The 16,655-nt window shown below is 38.4% G+C and overlaps 1 protein-coding gene across 5 annotated transcripts in view; it reads left to right on the top strand.

Annotated features, from left to right (window-relative positions):
* CEP135 (centrosomal protein 135) overlaps nucleotides 1-16,655 on the top strand; it is a 72,637-nt gene that overhangs the window by 19,973 nt on the left and 36,009 nt on the right. For all 5 annotated transcript variants that reach the window (XM_023758301.1, XM_023758302.1, XM_023758299.1 and 2 more), the window contains 5 exons: nucleotides 1,111-1,176; nucleotides 4,915-5,053; nucleotides 5,863-6,086; nucleotides 9,807-9,959; nucleotides 13,265-13,417. In XM_023758301.1, coding sequence (XP_023614069.1) covers nucleotides 1,111-1,176; nucleotides 4,915-5,053; nucleotides 5,863-6,086; nucleotides 9,807-9,959; nucleotides 13,265-13,417 — 735 coding nt within the window. The remainder of the gene's footprint in view (nucleotides 1-1,110; nucleotides 1,177-4,914; nucleotides 5,054-5,862; nucleotides 6,087-9,806; nucleotides 9,960-13,264; nucleotides 13,418-16,655) is intronic.

The following is a 16,655-nucleotide window of genomic DNA, read 5'->3' as shown; positions in this document are numbered from 1 at the left end:
GGTTCTCGGGTAAATAAAATTTAAGAAGGACTGAACGCAGAGAACAAGAATCCAGATATTGATTCCTTAAAACCATGTGCATATGACAGTTTTACATAATATTTGGAAGTCTTCATGTTATCTCAGTAATGGATATAACCTAGTTTGAAGACCATCACTACTGTACATTGCTGAATTAAGTTTATACAGTGTCACCTCCACTAATTAATGGAATAGAAGGACATTGCCTCGACGTAATAAAGGCCTTATATGAAAAGCCCACAGTTAACATTACACCCAGTGGTGAAAGACTGAAAGCTTTTTCTCTAAGATCAGAAACAAGGTAAGCATGCCCATTCTTACCACTTCCGTGCAACATAGTACTGGAAATCCTAGCCAGAGCACTTAGGCAAGAAAAAGAAATAAAAGGCATTACATGGGAAAGAAAGAAGTAAAATTATGTTTCCAGATGACATAATCATATATGTCAAAAACCCTAATGATTTCACACACACAAACAAAAATCACAGAACTAATAAGCAAATCCAGAAAAGTTGCAGGGTGCAAAAGCAGCACACAAAAATCAGGTGAGTTTCGGTACACGAATAATTAAAATCCAAAAAGGAAATGAATAATACCATTTACAGTAGCATAAAAAAGAATAAAATACTTAGGAATAAACTTAACCAACAAAGTGAAAGACATGTACACTAAAAACTATAAAATATTGCTGAAAGGAATTAAAGAAAACAGTTGCAGTTACAGGTTGGTAGTAGCAGGTGGGGAGAAAGCAAATAGGATAGGAAAATCAGGAAATGAGAATCCCATAAGATGAATTCTAAAAACGGGTTCAAGGAAAGTCCTACAAGTATATAGGCAAAAAAAGATTTTCAAGTGACCCTCTTGTTTCAGCTGTTACAAATAGGTCCCTGTATTCAAGATGCCAAGAAATTAAAGAGAAGCCTCAACTATGCCTCCTCTTCATTGAAATTGAGGCTGAGGGCTAAAGCCTCAGATTACACTGGTGAGAGGGAGCATGAACTACTTGGAAAATGGCCTTATTTGTAATGTGACTTAGTGCTAAGTATTCTTGATTTTTAAGTATTTACCTAATAGGCTTTTTATTCCTAGAAAGAGATTAAAAGAAATATTTCTGAAATGCGGAATCTTGAAGAAACAATGGCAAAACTTCAACTGGTAAGTACTTTAATTGTCAGAATTTTTGGTAAGAACATTTTTATGCTTATTTTACATATATTTTAACTTAGATATAATTTACACATTATAATATTCACTCTTTTAAGTGTATGATTTAGTGGTTTTAGTGTAGTCACTAAGTAATGCAGACATCACTACTGTCTAATAACAGGGCATTTTCCTCTATTCAGCCCTGAAACTAATAATCTACTTTTCTGTTTCTTTAGATTTGCCTATCCTGGACAGTTTATATAAATGGAACCATATACTAGTAATATGTGGCCTTTGTGCCTGGCTTCTTTTATTTAGCACCCTATTGTCTGTGTCCATAGGTAATGCATATATGCATATAAGTTCTTTTTTTAAAATATATTTTTATTCATTTCAGAGAGGAAGGGAGAGGAAGAGAGAGAGAGAAACATCAAAGGGAATCATTGATCGGCTGCCTCCTGCACACCCCCTACTGGGGATTGAGCCCGCAACCCCGGACATGTGCCCTTGAGCGGAATCGAACCCGGGATGCTTTGGTCTGCAGGCCAATGCTCTATCCACAGAGCCAAACCAGCCAGGGCTGTATATAAGTTCTTTGGTTAATCTTTTCCTGCACCCCATATTTCCATTTCTCTGATTCTGTTTTATTCATCAGTTTATTTTGTTCATTAGATTCTTTGTTGGTTTATTTTGATTTTTAGATTCAATTGTTGATAGATACGTATTTATTGTCATTTCATTGTTCATATCTTTTTTATTGATTTTTTTTTTTTTTAACAGAGAGGAAGGGAGAGAGATAGAGAGCTAGACACATTGACGAGAGAGAAACATTGATCAGCTGCCTCCTGCACACTCCCTACTGGAGATGTGCCCACAACCAAGGTACATGCCCTTGACCGGAATCGAACCCGGGACCTTTCAGTCCGCAGGCCGACGCTCTATCCACTGAGCCAAACCGGTTACGGCTGTTCATATCTTTTATTTATTTTTCTTCTTCCTCTTCTTCAAGAATATCCTTCAACATTTCATGCAATACTGGTTTGGTGGTGATGAATTCCTTTAGGTTTTTCTTGTCTGTGAAGCTCTTTATCTGACCTTCAATTCTAAATGAGAGCTTTGCTGGGTAGAGTAATCTTGGTTGTAGGTCCTTGTTATTCATCACTTTGAATATTTCTTGCCATTCCTTTCTGGCCTGCAAAGTTTTTGTTGAGAAATTAGCTGAAAGTCATATGGGTGCTGTTGACTTTTATTAAAAGCACTCAGTCCTCTTTTAATAGTTTTCCTAGCCATACTATTTGTTCTGGTAGTCTTCAAATCAGAATAATAGTAATCATTCCAGCATAAGTCTAGACATAGAATATTATCCTATACTAGAGGACTGGTGCATGAAATTCGTGCACGGATGGGGGGGGGGAGGGCCCCTCAGCCTGGCCTGCACCCTCGCAATCCAGGACCCCTCGGGGGATGTCCGACTGCCGGTCGATTGCCCCTAAGTACTCTGCCTGCCTGCCTGATCGCCCCCTAACCACTCGCCTGCCTGCCTGATCACCCCTAACTGCTCGCCTGCCTGCCTGATCGCCTCTAATTGCCTCTGCCTGCCTGCCTGATGCCCCTAACTGCTCGCCTGCCTGCCTGATCGCCCCTAACCATTCTGCCTGCCTGATCACCCCTAACCCCTCACCAGCCTGCCTGATCGCACCTAACCACTCTGCCTGCCTGATCTCCCTAACTACTCACCTGCCTGATCCCCCTAACTACTTGCCTGCCTGCCTGCCTGATCGCCTCTAACCACCTCTGCATGCCTGCCTGATCGCCCCTAACCACTCTGCCTGCCTGACTGATAGCCTCTAACCACTTTGCCTGATTGCCCCTAACTGCTCGCCTGCCTTCCTGATCACCCCTACCCACCTCTGCCTCGGCCCCCTTCGCCACAGCTTCATTCAGAAAGATGTCCAGAAGGTTGTTCGGCTGTCCAGTCTAATTAGCATATTATGCTTTTATTATAGTCTCGAACTGACAGATCTTGCTAACAGGCAGACATTCCTAGGTGGTCATTCAAAAGGTTATTGAGGATTTTGTTAACATGGATGAGTATCTACTGGAAACAATGACTAATACTAATTTCTAGATTTTCTTGTTATGTAAATTCTTTATATAATCTAATGCAGCAGTCGCCATCCTTTCAGACCTCATGGACCACCGGTTGGTGACCGCTGGTCTAGTGTGCATTGTTCTGGTGGCAAAGGCAAATTTAAAAATGAAGCCATTGTGACACACTGGCACATAGTAGGTGCTCAAATACTTGTGATTTTTATACGCTCACTATGGACAGCATATCACAATGGCTTCCTTTTCATTCAACTGTAGGATTTCAATTCAGTTCAATATTGAATAATTTAATTAACTAAACCTGTTAATTGTTGTCCACTCTTCAGTCTCCAGAGATATTGTAAATTTCTCCCATGAGCTCAATAAACAGAAAGTAGACAAACATCTATATGTTTGATGATGTCTTTACATCGTAAAACTCAATGTAAGCTCCATGATGGCAGGTACTTTTGCAGTTTGTTTGCTGCTGTTTGTATGAGCCCTATAAACAGTTGAATGTGATTCAAAGTGCTTGTCTCAGAACTATGCCCATGTTTTGCCAGTGTTGGCTGACAGTAAGATGTTGCTATAATTACTTTCTAACTTGTCTTATCTTTTCAATTAGTGCCATATTTTATGTATTTTTAAAATAAATGTTAATATCTATAGCTAACATTCATTAAGCAATTGCCATGTGCTGGACACTGTGTAGAGTGCTTCACATCCATAGATCAGTTCTCACCAGTGAATCCGCAGTGTCTTACTGGTCCTATCCCCATTGTGCAGGTGAGCTGAGAGAATAAGCAAGCTAATTACAGACACCTATGGTAGTCTTAGAACTCTGTCTTTCTCCTGCCCTCCTTTAAAAAAAAATTAAATTTTATTGCACAGTACATATTTATTTTTTAAGATATGGGACCGTTTACTAAACAAATGAAAAAAAAAAAGTAAATCTAATTCTATATACTCAGAAAAGAGCACTGTTAACATTTAGGTTTTATGTTGTTTTTAGCCACAATTGGTAATTACTAGTAACTTTAGTTGAAACCATATATTTGACTAAGAGTGTTTATGTATGTATGTGAGTTGCTCTTAAGTAAACATGCTTTTAAATACATACATATATATATATGTATTAGATAATATAAAGAATTTACATAACAAGAAAATCTAGAAATTAGTATTAGTCATTGTTTCCAGTAGATACTCATCCATGTTAACAAAATCCTCAATAACCTTTTGAATGACCACCTAGGAATGTCTGCCTGTTAGCAAGATCTGTCAGTTCGAGACTATAATAAAAGCATAATATGCTAATTAGACTGGACAGCCGAACATACATACATACCAGGCAAGGACTAATATATATATATATATATTAGTCCTTGCCTGGTGGCTAAGTTAGTTGGAGCATTGTCTCCTATACCCAAAGGTTGTGGGTTCAATCCCTGGTCGGTCAGGGTGGGTATGGAAGGTAACAGATTGATGTTTCTCTCTCACATTGATGTTTCTCTTTCTCTCTTTCTCTTTCTCTTTTTCTTCCTCTCTAAAATAGATAAATAAAAACATTCTTAGGTGAGGATTAAAAAAATATTTTTTAAGTGCTATAATGTTTTCTAAAGTTGTTTGAAATCTTAATTATAGTATTAAAATTTGCAGGAATTAAACTTATGCCATAAAGAAAAAGAGAGACTGAGTGATGAGCTTCTTATAAGATCAGACTTGGAAACTGTTGTTCATCAGCTTGAACAAGAAAAGCAAAGGCTTAGCAAAAAAATTGAAAGTTTTGGAGATACAGGTAAAATATAAAATGTTGGTAACTTAAGAAGTGATTGTGATTTCCTCTTGATGTATTATTTTTCTTAGGAGATGATCTTTCATTCATTCAATAGATAATTTTAAAGAGTGCTTGCTGTTTAACAGAATCCATGCTAGACACTGTAGATGCAGTAGAATATCTCTCTCCCTCAGGACCTTGCAGAATTCTTTTTATTTTTACTAGTTAATACAGGAAACCCTGCTTGAAAGTTTCCAATAGAATTCTATTCTTCGAGGCAGAACTGTAATAGAATTAATTAAGACTAAGGGGAAGATTATTCTAAAAGTGAAAAATTAAAGAACAGAATCTTTGTAAGGAAATGCACTTGTATCTCCTGAAAGTAGACACACACACACACTTGAAATAGGCTACCTTTCTGCCAGGTACCATTCCTAAATGAGGTTTTTAAGGAACGTGTAAGAGTTCATATATTCATTTATTCATTCATTAGACAAATGTTTATGAGCCTGCTGTGTGCCAGGTTCTGTTTTGGGTACTGGCATATACGATGGTAAACAAGATACACAAGGTCCCTGCTGTTGTGGAGTCTTTGTTCTAGTTAGTGAGACAGACTAGTATTTGTTTCTCTAACTAATAGCACATAAATAATGAGGTTAATTTTTCTCCTTTCCTCTTAGTATTTACTTCTTTGATACCTAGCAGTTATAGGCGATATACAAAACAGTTAATAATTTTTAGTAGCTTGCATTTCAAGCATTATTGATATAATTTATTTGACTAATTACACATTTTAAATGCAGCTTTTAATATTTATGTTCATTTTTCAGAAAGAGAACTTACTTTGGAAGTTGAGAGGATGAGGCTAGAGCATGGAATAAAACGTCGAGACAAGTCACCTTCTCGTTTAGATACATTTCTGAAAGGTATAGAAGAAGAACGAGATTTTTATAAGAAAGAGCTAGAAAGACTCCAGCATATAATACAGAGAAGATCTTGCTCTATAAATTATTCTGCACATGAAAAAGCTTCAACATTTAAAATGCTAGAAAAGGTAATATCTTTTTATCAGAGTAATTATTGATAAAGCAAGAGAGTATCTTTTTGAACAAACTTCTGGTTTATTACTGTATTAAATATAACATTATTATTAAATGTTAAATGTCATTCATACTTTTTAAAAGTTTTAATTTTGATTTTTGTTTTCTTCCATCACCTATACTATAGAAACACTGCATTAATTAGGAAAGCTACTTAAGAACAAAGCGTGATATACTGATTCCTGGAAAAAATGGAAAGACTGAATAGCTCATTACGTATATGCGACGAGTGTAAGGGCATCTGGGCTTCCAGAAACTGGAACCAGGAACTCATGCCACTAGACATTTCTTCTCTTTCTAACCTTTCAGTATCAGCTGCATTTTCTCTCGGAGCAGAGTGGCTTTGTCCACATGGCAGGCAACATGGCTTCATGCCATTCCCTGCCTTGGACTAGTCAGAAAGGTGAATCACACTGTACAGACCAGGCATCTTCCATGTAAATCACACAACAGGAGAAAGTAGTAAGTCCAAGTGGATGCCAGACAGATCATCCTATTAATACTACAACGACATTTATAAGATGGTAGTCTAAAGATGTATATTAGGTAAAGGTAATCATGATTTATGAGAGGTCAAAACCACAGTGTCTATTTTAGATCTTAATTATTTTCAATGTTTTATGAGTATCATTGTTTTATGAGTATGTGAATTCTTTAGATTTTTCTTTATTTTTTAAGCTTTGGAGCTGTAGGAGTCCCAGAGGCTTGTGTTACCCTAAAATTACTACACTCTAGATAAATTAGGAAAAGTTAGGAGTAAAGTCATTCAAACTCAAAACATTTGATTTCAGACTTGGCTGAATTGGCCAGTTCCATCATCTTTTTCCTAAAGATCCTGTCAATTGTCAAATGGTTTTGAGTCATTTTCTGATTAGGCTTCAGATTTTGACCTCATTGTCTAATGACTGAATTTGATTTACAGGTGTTAGGATACGCACTATTTTATGTTATCTATTATAAGCAGAATGAATTAGGGGAAAAATACAATTTAAATCATTGAGTCATTTTTAAATCCCCATTTGTACATAAGGCTCATGAAAAATAAACTACTGAATTGACTACCTTCATTATGTTTGAGAATCTTCCACAAAAATGGTTGATTAACTTAACCAAGTATTTATTAAATAGAACTGAGTAGATAATGATCTCAAAGCTTTTAACCTAAATATTCGATTCAGTTTCGTGGTGTGATTCACAACTGAAAGACAGATGAGAGATTTTGGTAAGATACTGGTAAAATCAGGTGAGACTCTTTTCCCCTTCAACTTATTTACTGTCTTGAAATATTCTAATGTTACCTGACATGGACAAACAATTTACTTTCCAAAGTTTAGAAGTTGAGATGTTCAGAGCATTTTAGATTCGCAGTAATAAATTGAAGGCATGGTACGGAAGTGGGTATGTACACTATTGAAACGGGTGGAGTGTCAGACAGTTGTGAGTGCTGGGAACTGGAGAGTGCAGCCCACTCTCTAGTTCCCAAGACTCACAACTGTGAGTTTTCAATCCTGCTTTATTGGGAAATTTAGGCACTGTTTCTATGGATTACAGTAACTCAGAAAAAATACTGACATTTTTAAAATCAGTGATCTTTGTCAACAGTACCCTTGTTGATTCTCTGTTGTCTGTATACAGGGGGGACACTGTCCCCTTTCACCATGGTTCCAACTGCGAGTGTTGAGTATAGTGTAGTAGAAAGTGCTTTGAAGTTAGAGGCCTGATAAAAGTTTTAACTCCAAAAAATGGCTTTGTGAACTTGGACAAGTTGCCTGACTTCATGGAACTCCGGTTTTGAAGTTAGCAAAGTTAGGACAGTAACTAAAATCTCTTGTAAAGATTATATGAGGTAATTTGCATAAGGGTTTAGCATAAAATATAGTTCCTAATAAATGTTTCATTTCCTCACTATTTGGTGGTTCAAAGCAAATCGGGTATAGGTCGAAAGTCATGTTCAGTTCAACAGATATATACTGAGGCTCTAGAGATACAAGGTAAAGACATAGTTGTTATCCTCATAACCTTGAGCACTGTGCACGTGTGTGTGTGTGTGTGTGTGTGTGTGTTGAAAACAATGGAGTAATAAAAGGGAGTTATTAACAATTATATGTTAACACAAAAATAAATGTGTGTTGATGAAGAAAATACAGGAAAGACTCAGAAGGCTGTGAGAGTATATAGAGGAGATCTAAATTAGATTGGAGATTTTGGAAGGACACCTTAGAGAAAGTGACATTTAAGCTGAGACCTGGACAATAATGAAAAGACACTGTCAAATCCTTTTTCACTGAGTGCTTCTTTTCTGAAATCTGCAGACTACCTCCTTTCTGTGAGATATTGTTATTTAGGTTACAGATTTTCTTTTATAGTTATTTAAGCCTTGAGTCCTCAAATCCTAATCTGCTTTTGTCCTGTAAGACATTTTATCCTTTAAGGCAGAGGTCCTCAAACTTATTAAACAGGGGGCCAGTTCACTGTCCCTCAGACATTGCACACATGCACACTGCGGGCCCGGGACGAGTGGGCTGCTAAGCAGGATAGGCAGCGGTGGCAAAAACACCCAGCGGGCCGGATAAATGTTTTCGGCGGGCTGCATGTGGCCCGTGGGGCCGTAGTTTGAGGACCCCTGCTTTAAGGTGTCCAGATAGCTAACCTCATCCATTATGTTTTGATTTTGCTTATTTAACTGAGAGGATAACTCATTTCCGAGTTGCAGGTGAGGGGTACCTCACAGATATCTACTATTTACCAACTCCACGTTGTACATGGTATGTGCACAGTAGATACTCAGTAACATAGATCAGGATGCTTTTCAGTGTATCCAGTTATCAGATTATCCCTACCTAGGGCTTCTGAATGTAGTCCCAAGTCTGTTTACTATCTTTGTTTTCCACGATTTCTGTAAAGATAGTGGATATTTTGAATTGTACCGGAATAATGGGTATAATCTTGTTTTAAATGTTGGAAGTAGTTGCTTAATGTACATATACTGCCTGGTAGAAATATTTATATTTATCTGATTGCAAAGGTAGACCTCACATTGGTTTAAAGCTGGGACAGTTGGGAGTTAGTGTGTCTGAGACATTGATCTTAGATTGTCAGAAAACACTGAGGAATGTTCTAGCCTATTATAGTTCCTTGCACTGGGTGAGCAGGCACACAGTGCCTCCTGGTCCTTGCCCTGGAGAGGGTTATAAACTAGTGGTCTCCCACTATTAGCATGTACCAGAGTCACCTGGAAGGCTTGATAAGCCATTTACTGGGCCTTGTGTCCTGTGTTTCTGATTAAGTAGGTTTGGGTTGGGCCCCAAAACTTGCATGTCTAACAAGTTCCTAGATGTTGCTGATACTTCTGGTCTGAGGATTATACTTTAGTTACCACCACTATAAATAACTTCAGGAGAATGACAGTTGGATAAGATCTGATCAAATAGTATCATTGGCAACTGGGTCTCTTCCTGGAAACTTGAAGGCCGTGAAATTTGCCCAAATACTGCCAGCACTCCCATCTCCTATCATTAAAGATTAAAAATCATGTTCCTTAATTACATTAAAGGAACTTGTGGTTTTTTTGTCTGTTAGCATCTTTCAGTCAATCTTAACACCAGCATCCTTGTGACAATCTTGTGGTGATAATTATAACAAATGATAGCTTCTGTTTTTAATTTATGTTTCAGGGTGATTACAATTCTGAAATTCATCTGATCACAAGAGAAAGAGATGAGCTTCAACATATGCTGGAAAGATTTGAGAAACATATGGAGGATATACAGGCCAATGTTAAATTATTGACAGCAGAAAGAGATAAACTAAGTGTTTTATATCATGAAGTAAGAGCTTTTTATAATTAAACCAACAGATTACACAGAACTAGTTAACTATAGTGGAACCACCACTATATGTCTTTTATTATTTTTTTTTTTAATTTAATTTTATTTTATTTTTTATTTTTCGCTTAAAGTATTACAAAGGGTATTACATAAGTGTCCTTTTTTTTCCCCCCCGCCCTTGACAAACCCCTACCCTCCCTTACCCCCCAGTGTCTTATGTCCATTAGTTATGCTTATATGCATGTATACAAGTCCTTCGGTTGATCTCTTACTCCCCTCCCTCCTGCCCCCCAACTCTCTCTGGCCTTCCCACTGCAGTTTGGCAATCAGTTTGAGGCAGCTCTGCCTCTGTATCTATTATTGTTCAAAAGTTTGTAATGGTCTTTATTATCCATGAATGAGTGAGATCATGTGGTATTTTTCCTTCATTGACTGGCTTGTTTCACTTAGCATAATGCTCTCCAGTTCCATCCATGATGTTGCAAATGGTAGGAGTTCCTTCTTTTTAACAGCAGCATAGTATTCCATCGTATAGATGTACCACAGTTTTCTAATCCATTCATCTACTGATGGGCACTTAGGCTGTTTCCAGATCTTAGCTATGGTGAATTGTGCTGCTACGAACATCTGGTTACATATATCCTTTCTGATAGGTGTTTCTGGTTTCTTGGGATATATTCCTAGTAGTGGGATCACAGGGTCAAATGGGAGTTCCATTTCCAATTTTTTGAGGAACCTCCATATTGCCTTCCATAGTGGCTGCACCAGTCTGCATTCCCACCAGCAGTGCACAAGTGTTCCTTTTTCTCCACATCCTCTCCAGCACTTGTCGTTTGTTGATTTGTTGATGATGGCCATTCTGACAGGTGTGAGATGGTACCTCATTGTTGTTTTGTTTTGCATCTCTCGGATGATTAGTGACTTTGAGCATGTTTTCATATGCCTCTTGGCTTTCTGAATGTCCTCTTTTGAAAGGTGTCTATTTAGATCCTTTGCCCATTTTTTGATTGGATTGTTTATCTTCTTTTTGTTAAGTTGTATGAGTTCCCTATAAATTTTGGAGATTAAGCCCTTATCAGATATGACGTTGACAAATATGTTTTCCCAAGAGGTGGGTTTTCTTGTTGTTTTGTTGATGGTTTCTTTTGCTGTGCAGAAGCTTTTTATTTTGATGTAGTCCCATTTGTTCAGTTTCTCTTTAGTTTCAACTGCCCTAGGAGCTGTATCAGTGAAGAAATTGTTTTGGCATAAGTCTGAGATTTTGTTGCCTTTGTATTCTTCTAGAATTTTTATGGTTTCCTGTCGTACATTTAAGTCCTTTATCCATTTTGAGTTTATTCTTGTGTATGGTGTAAGTTGGTGGTCTAGTTTCATTTTCTTGCATATATCTGTCCAATTTTCCCAACACCATTTATTGAAGAGACTATCTTGGCTCCATTGTATGTTCATGCCTCCTTTGTCAAAAATTAATTGAGCATATTGGTTCGGGCTAATTTCTGGACTCTCTATTCTATTCCACTGGTCTATATGTCTGTTCTTGTGCCAGTACCAGGCAGTTTTGAGAACAGTGGCTTTGTAATACAGTTTGATATCTGGCATTGAGATCCCACCTACTTTGTTCTTTCTCAGGATCGCTGCAGCTATTCGGGGTCTTTTTTTATTCCAGATGAATTTTTGGAGAGTTCGTTCTAGATCTTTGAAGAAGGCCATTGGTATTTTAATGGGAAGTGCGTTGAATTTATAGATTGCTTTGGGTAGTATGGACATTTTAATGATGTTGATTCTACCAATCCAAGAACATGGTATGTTCTTCCATCTGTTTATGTCTTCCTCTATCTCTTTTTTCAACATCCTGTAGTTTTCTGAGAAGAGGTCTTTAACCTCTTTAGTTAAGTTTATTCCTAGGTATCTTAATTTTTTTGGTGCGATGGTAAATGGGATTGTTTTTCTAATCTCTCTTTCTGAAAGTTCACTATTGGTGTATAGAAATGCCTCAGATTTCTTGGGGTTAATTTTGTATCCTGCTACATTGCCAAATTCATGTATTAAGTCTAGTAGCTTTTTGATGGAGTCTCTAGGGTTTTGTATGTATAATATCATGTCATCTGCAAATAAGGACAGTTTTACTTCCTCTTTTCCAATTTGGATGCCTTTTATTTCTTCTTCTTGCCTAATTGCAATGGCTAATACTTCCAGTACTATGTTGAACAGGAGTGGTGAGAGTGGGCATCCCTGTCTTATTCCTGTTCTTAGGGGAAATGGTGTTAGTTCACTATATGTCTTTTAAATTATTATAATATATAGACCTTGTGGTATTTGTGTGTTTTTTTAAATATATTTTATTGATTTTTTTACAGAGAGGAAGAGAGAGGGATAGAGAGTTAGAAACATCGATGAGAGAGAAACATCCATCAGCTGCCTCCTGCACACCACCCACTGGGTATATGCCCGCAACCAAGGTACATGCCCTTGACCGGAATTGAACCTGGGACCCTTGAGTCCGCAGGCCGACACTCTATCCACTGAGCCAAACCGGTTAGGGCTGTGGTATTTCTTCATAATTAGAATTGTAAGTAGTAGTTTCTACTGTGTTTCTGTTCCCAAAGCAAAGATTTCTATTATTTTTTCATATTTAGTCTTCCTCTTTTCTAGCCTATCTGTCAGGTCAGTTAGCGAGAAAATCTACTTCTAGACTGACTCTGAGTCAAGTTAATCCTTGGGATGCAGATATGTTGGGATATGTTTGTCAAACAGTGGGTAGCAGCCATTATTGGGACTAATTAGATATTAAGGACTTAGGCCCTAATGAGGAAACTTTAGGGAAGAGGGAATCGATACAGCTTGGCCCACTTACAAAGCCTCAGTTGTCAGAGGTCAAAGTGAGTCTGAGCAGGGATGGTATCTATTACCTAAATTTATTCCCATATCAGTCTCCCATGAAATCCTGCTACTTCAAGATGGGGAGAAGGACATGCAGGTTAAAAGGTCAATTTGTAAAGTTGTTTTGCCTTTTGGAACTTTCTTAGGATTCTGCAATACAAATTGATCCATTGGCTTAGATTCAGCTTTCTTGGGTCTGCTTAATTAATTATTAGTTATCCATCTGCTAACTGGTTTCTAAAATTTTGTGGCTGGCACTTCCCTCCATCTCCTTGTCTTCTTCTTATTTCTTTAATCATTTTACTCATTTTCTGGGGATTTGGAAAGAGAGCAAAGGTAGCATGTGTTTAGCTTGCCTTTTTTTTTTAAAAAAAAACGGAGCATATCCAGAGTGTTTTTTTATTTACATCTTTTAATTCTTTAAGGCTCAGGAAGAATTATCTTCACTAAGACAAGAATCCACCCAAAGCACAGTCTCCCATAATGTTGTTAGTCTGATGGAAAAGGAAAAAGAAGTTGCAATATCTGATTTAAGAAGGGTTATAGCAGAAAAGGAAGCTTTAAAAGACAAGTTAAAAGTAAGTAATAAGATTGACTTATTTTTGAAAGGCAATTTATTGAGAAAAAGGGGGGGTCTTTATATGTTTTTCTGTGAAGTGACTATTTAGAATGTACAACTAGGTCAGGGACTGTACAACTAAATCCAAACAATGTGTTTGTATGGCCTTTGAGCTAAGAATGGTGTTTACATTTTTAAATCATTGGAAAGCTATCAAAAGAAAATTTTATGACAACTGAAATATTTGAAATTCAAATTTCATTATTGGTAAATGTTGTTAGAATACGATGCTCATTCATTTGCATGTTCTATGTGGCGTCTTTTTTGCTGCAATTGCAGAATTTAGTAGTTAAAACAGAAACTATGTTTCTGGCTCATAAGGCTGAAAATACTTATCTGGTTCTTTATAGAAGATAATTAATTTCTGATTTCAATAGGTAGTTCCTTACATGGAGGGATATTATCTTCTTTTTGTAAAACAGTTTTATTGAGATAGTCACATACCATACACTTCACCCATTTCAAGTGCTTTTTAGTGTATTCACACATTTGTTCAACCATCACATCAATCAGTTTTAGAGCATTTTCATTATCTCAAAAGAAACCCTGTACCCATTATCAGCTGTTTTCCATTTCCCCCATCCTCCTCAGACCGAGGCAACCACTAATCTACTTTTTGTCTCAAGCAGATTTGCCTACTCTGGGCATTTCATATAAATTGAATCATTCAGTATGCAGTATTTATGTCTGGCTTCTCTCATTTAGCATAATGTTTTCAAGATTCATTCATGTTGTAGTATATATCTCAATACTTTATTCTTTTTTATTTCATCATATAGATGGACAACATTTTGTTTTATCATTTGTGTGGCTTTTGGCTATAAAGAATAATGGTGCCATGAATATTCCTGTACAACTTTTTGTGTGGATGTATGTTTTCACTTTTCTTGGGTATATACCTAGGTTCATTTGATGACTACATTTAACCATATTAACAGTTGCCAGGCTGTTTTCCAGAGCAGCTGTACCATTTATATTCCCACCGACAGTGTATACACATCCTCACCAATGCTGTTACTGTCTGTCTTTTTTTATTATTGTCATGCTGGTGGGTAGTATTATCTATTGTGGTTTTGTTTTGCATTTTCCTGATGGATAATGATGTTGATCATCTTTCCATGTACTTACTTGGCCATTTGTATATCTTTTTTTGGAGAAATGTCAGTTTAGAATCATCCTTTGCCCTTTTTTAGATTGGGTTATTTGTCTCATTATTATTAAGTTGTAAGAGTACTTATATATTATCAATAAAATCCCCTTTATCAGATATAATTTGCAAATACTTTCACCCATTCTGTGTGTTATCTTTTAATTTTCTTAATAGTATCCATTGAAGCACAAAAATTTTTAATTTTGAGAAAGTCCAATTTATCTATTTTTTTTATTGTGTATGTTTTTTGATGTCATATCTAGGGGCAGTCTTTTATAACTTCTTTTATAATCTCAGAAAAAACGTTAATATGTATATAAAGCAAGTACTCAGCACATAATAAGAACTCAGTATTAACTGTTAATGTTACTATTATGGAGTTCATAGTTTACTTCCAAAAAAGTGTTATTGAATTAATGTTTAGAAATTAGCAGCTACAATTAGGAATAAGAACATTTAAGCATTATTAGGGTAGTCTCTTTGTCAGAAAATTTCAGTTAAACTTTTACCCTGAAAGAATACTTTCAATTTGCGTCTTTTGGAATCCTGCCTTCCCAAAGTAATCTGCACTAATAAAAGACAAAGATGCTAATTGACCATACCTTCGCTATGCCCAAGCCACACCCACCAGCCAGTCAGAGTGACTATATGCAAATTAACCCAACCAAGATGGTGGCCGGCAGCCACGGAGCTGGAGCAAGCAGGAGGCTTGGTTGCCCCGGCGATGGAGGAAGCCAAGCTTCCCCTCTGCTCTGGCCAGCTGTGGCCTTCGTAAAAGGCAACAAAGTTTCAATTATAGAAGCTAAATAAATCTCAGATACCTGCTTCCAGCCAGCCTCCACTGGGAGCTTGGGTGGCTGGGGGCTGTGGCCAGCCTGCAAACAGCCATCAGCCCCTCACCCAGGCTGGCCAGGCACCCCAGCAGGGACCCCTACCCTGAAGGGGCTGTGGCCAGCCTGCAAACAGCTATCAGCCCCTCACCTAGGATGGCCACACCCTCATGGGATGAGGGTCCCCACTGAGGGCCTTGGCCAGCCTGCAGACAACCATAAGCCCCTCACCCAGGCTGGCCAGGCACCCCAGCAGGACCCCTCCCTGAAGGGGTTTGGCCAGCCTGAAAACGGCCCTCAGCCCCTCACCCAGGCTGGCCAGGCACCACAGCGGGACCCCCACCCTGATCCGGGACATCCTTCAGGGCAAATCAGCCGGCCCCCACCCATGCACTAGGCCTCTATACTGTATAATAAAAGGGTAATATGCAAATTGACCCTAACAGCAGATAGACTGGGAATCACTGGTCACTATGACACACACTGACCACCAGGGGGCAGACGCTCAATGCAGGAGCTGCCCCCTGGTGGTCAGTGTGCTCCCACAGGGGGAGCTCTGCTCAGCCACAAGCCTGGCTGATGGCTGCCAGTACAGTGGTGGTGGTGGGAGCCTCTCCCGCCTCCTCAGCAGTGCTAAGGATGTCCTACTGAAGCTATGCCTGCTTCCCGCTGGCAAGTGGACATCCCACAAGGGCTCCCGGGCTGCCAGAGGGATGTCTGACTGCCAACTTAGGTCCAATCCCCCCGGAGCGGGCCTAAGCCAGCAGGTGGGCATTCCCCAAGGGGTCCTAGACTGCGAGAGGGCACAGGCTGGGCTGAGGGACCCTCCCGAGTGCACCAATTTTTGTGCACCGGGCCTCTAGTCCTATATAATAAAAGCCTAATATGCTAAGTATCTGGTCATCTGGTCCATTCATCCAATCAAAGCGTAATACGCTAATGATATGCTAAGGCCGCTCAACCGCTCACTGACCACCAGGGGTGCAGACACTTCAACCAGTAGGTTAGCTTGCTGCTGGGCGATCGGGACTGAGCAAGACGGGCTGGACACGCTCTGGTGGCTTGCATAGTCCTGCAATATTCTGTTTCCTTTCTCTCTCTGATCTCATTTTTATTTCCCTTACACTCTGTTCTCAGGACATACTCCTGAATATACTTAACCTGCTGGTTTTTTTCCCTTTATGGTTATGCTAATGAATCAATCTATATAAATTTTT

This window comes from Myotis lucifugus, unplaced genomic scaffold (assembly GCF_000147115.1).
Source record: "Myotis lucifugus unplaced genomic scaffold, Myoluc2.0 scaffold_127, whole genome shotgun sequence".
Taxonomy (NCBI): Eukaryota; Metazoa; Chordata; class Mammalia; order Chiroptera; family Vespertilionidae; genus Myotis; species Myotis lucifugus.
The sequence above is the reverse complement of the archived record's forward strand: the minus strand, read 5'-3'. Positions and strand labels throughout refer to the sequence as shown.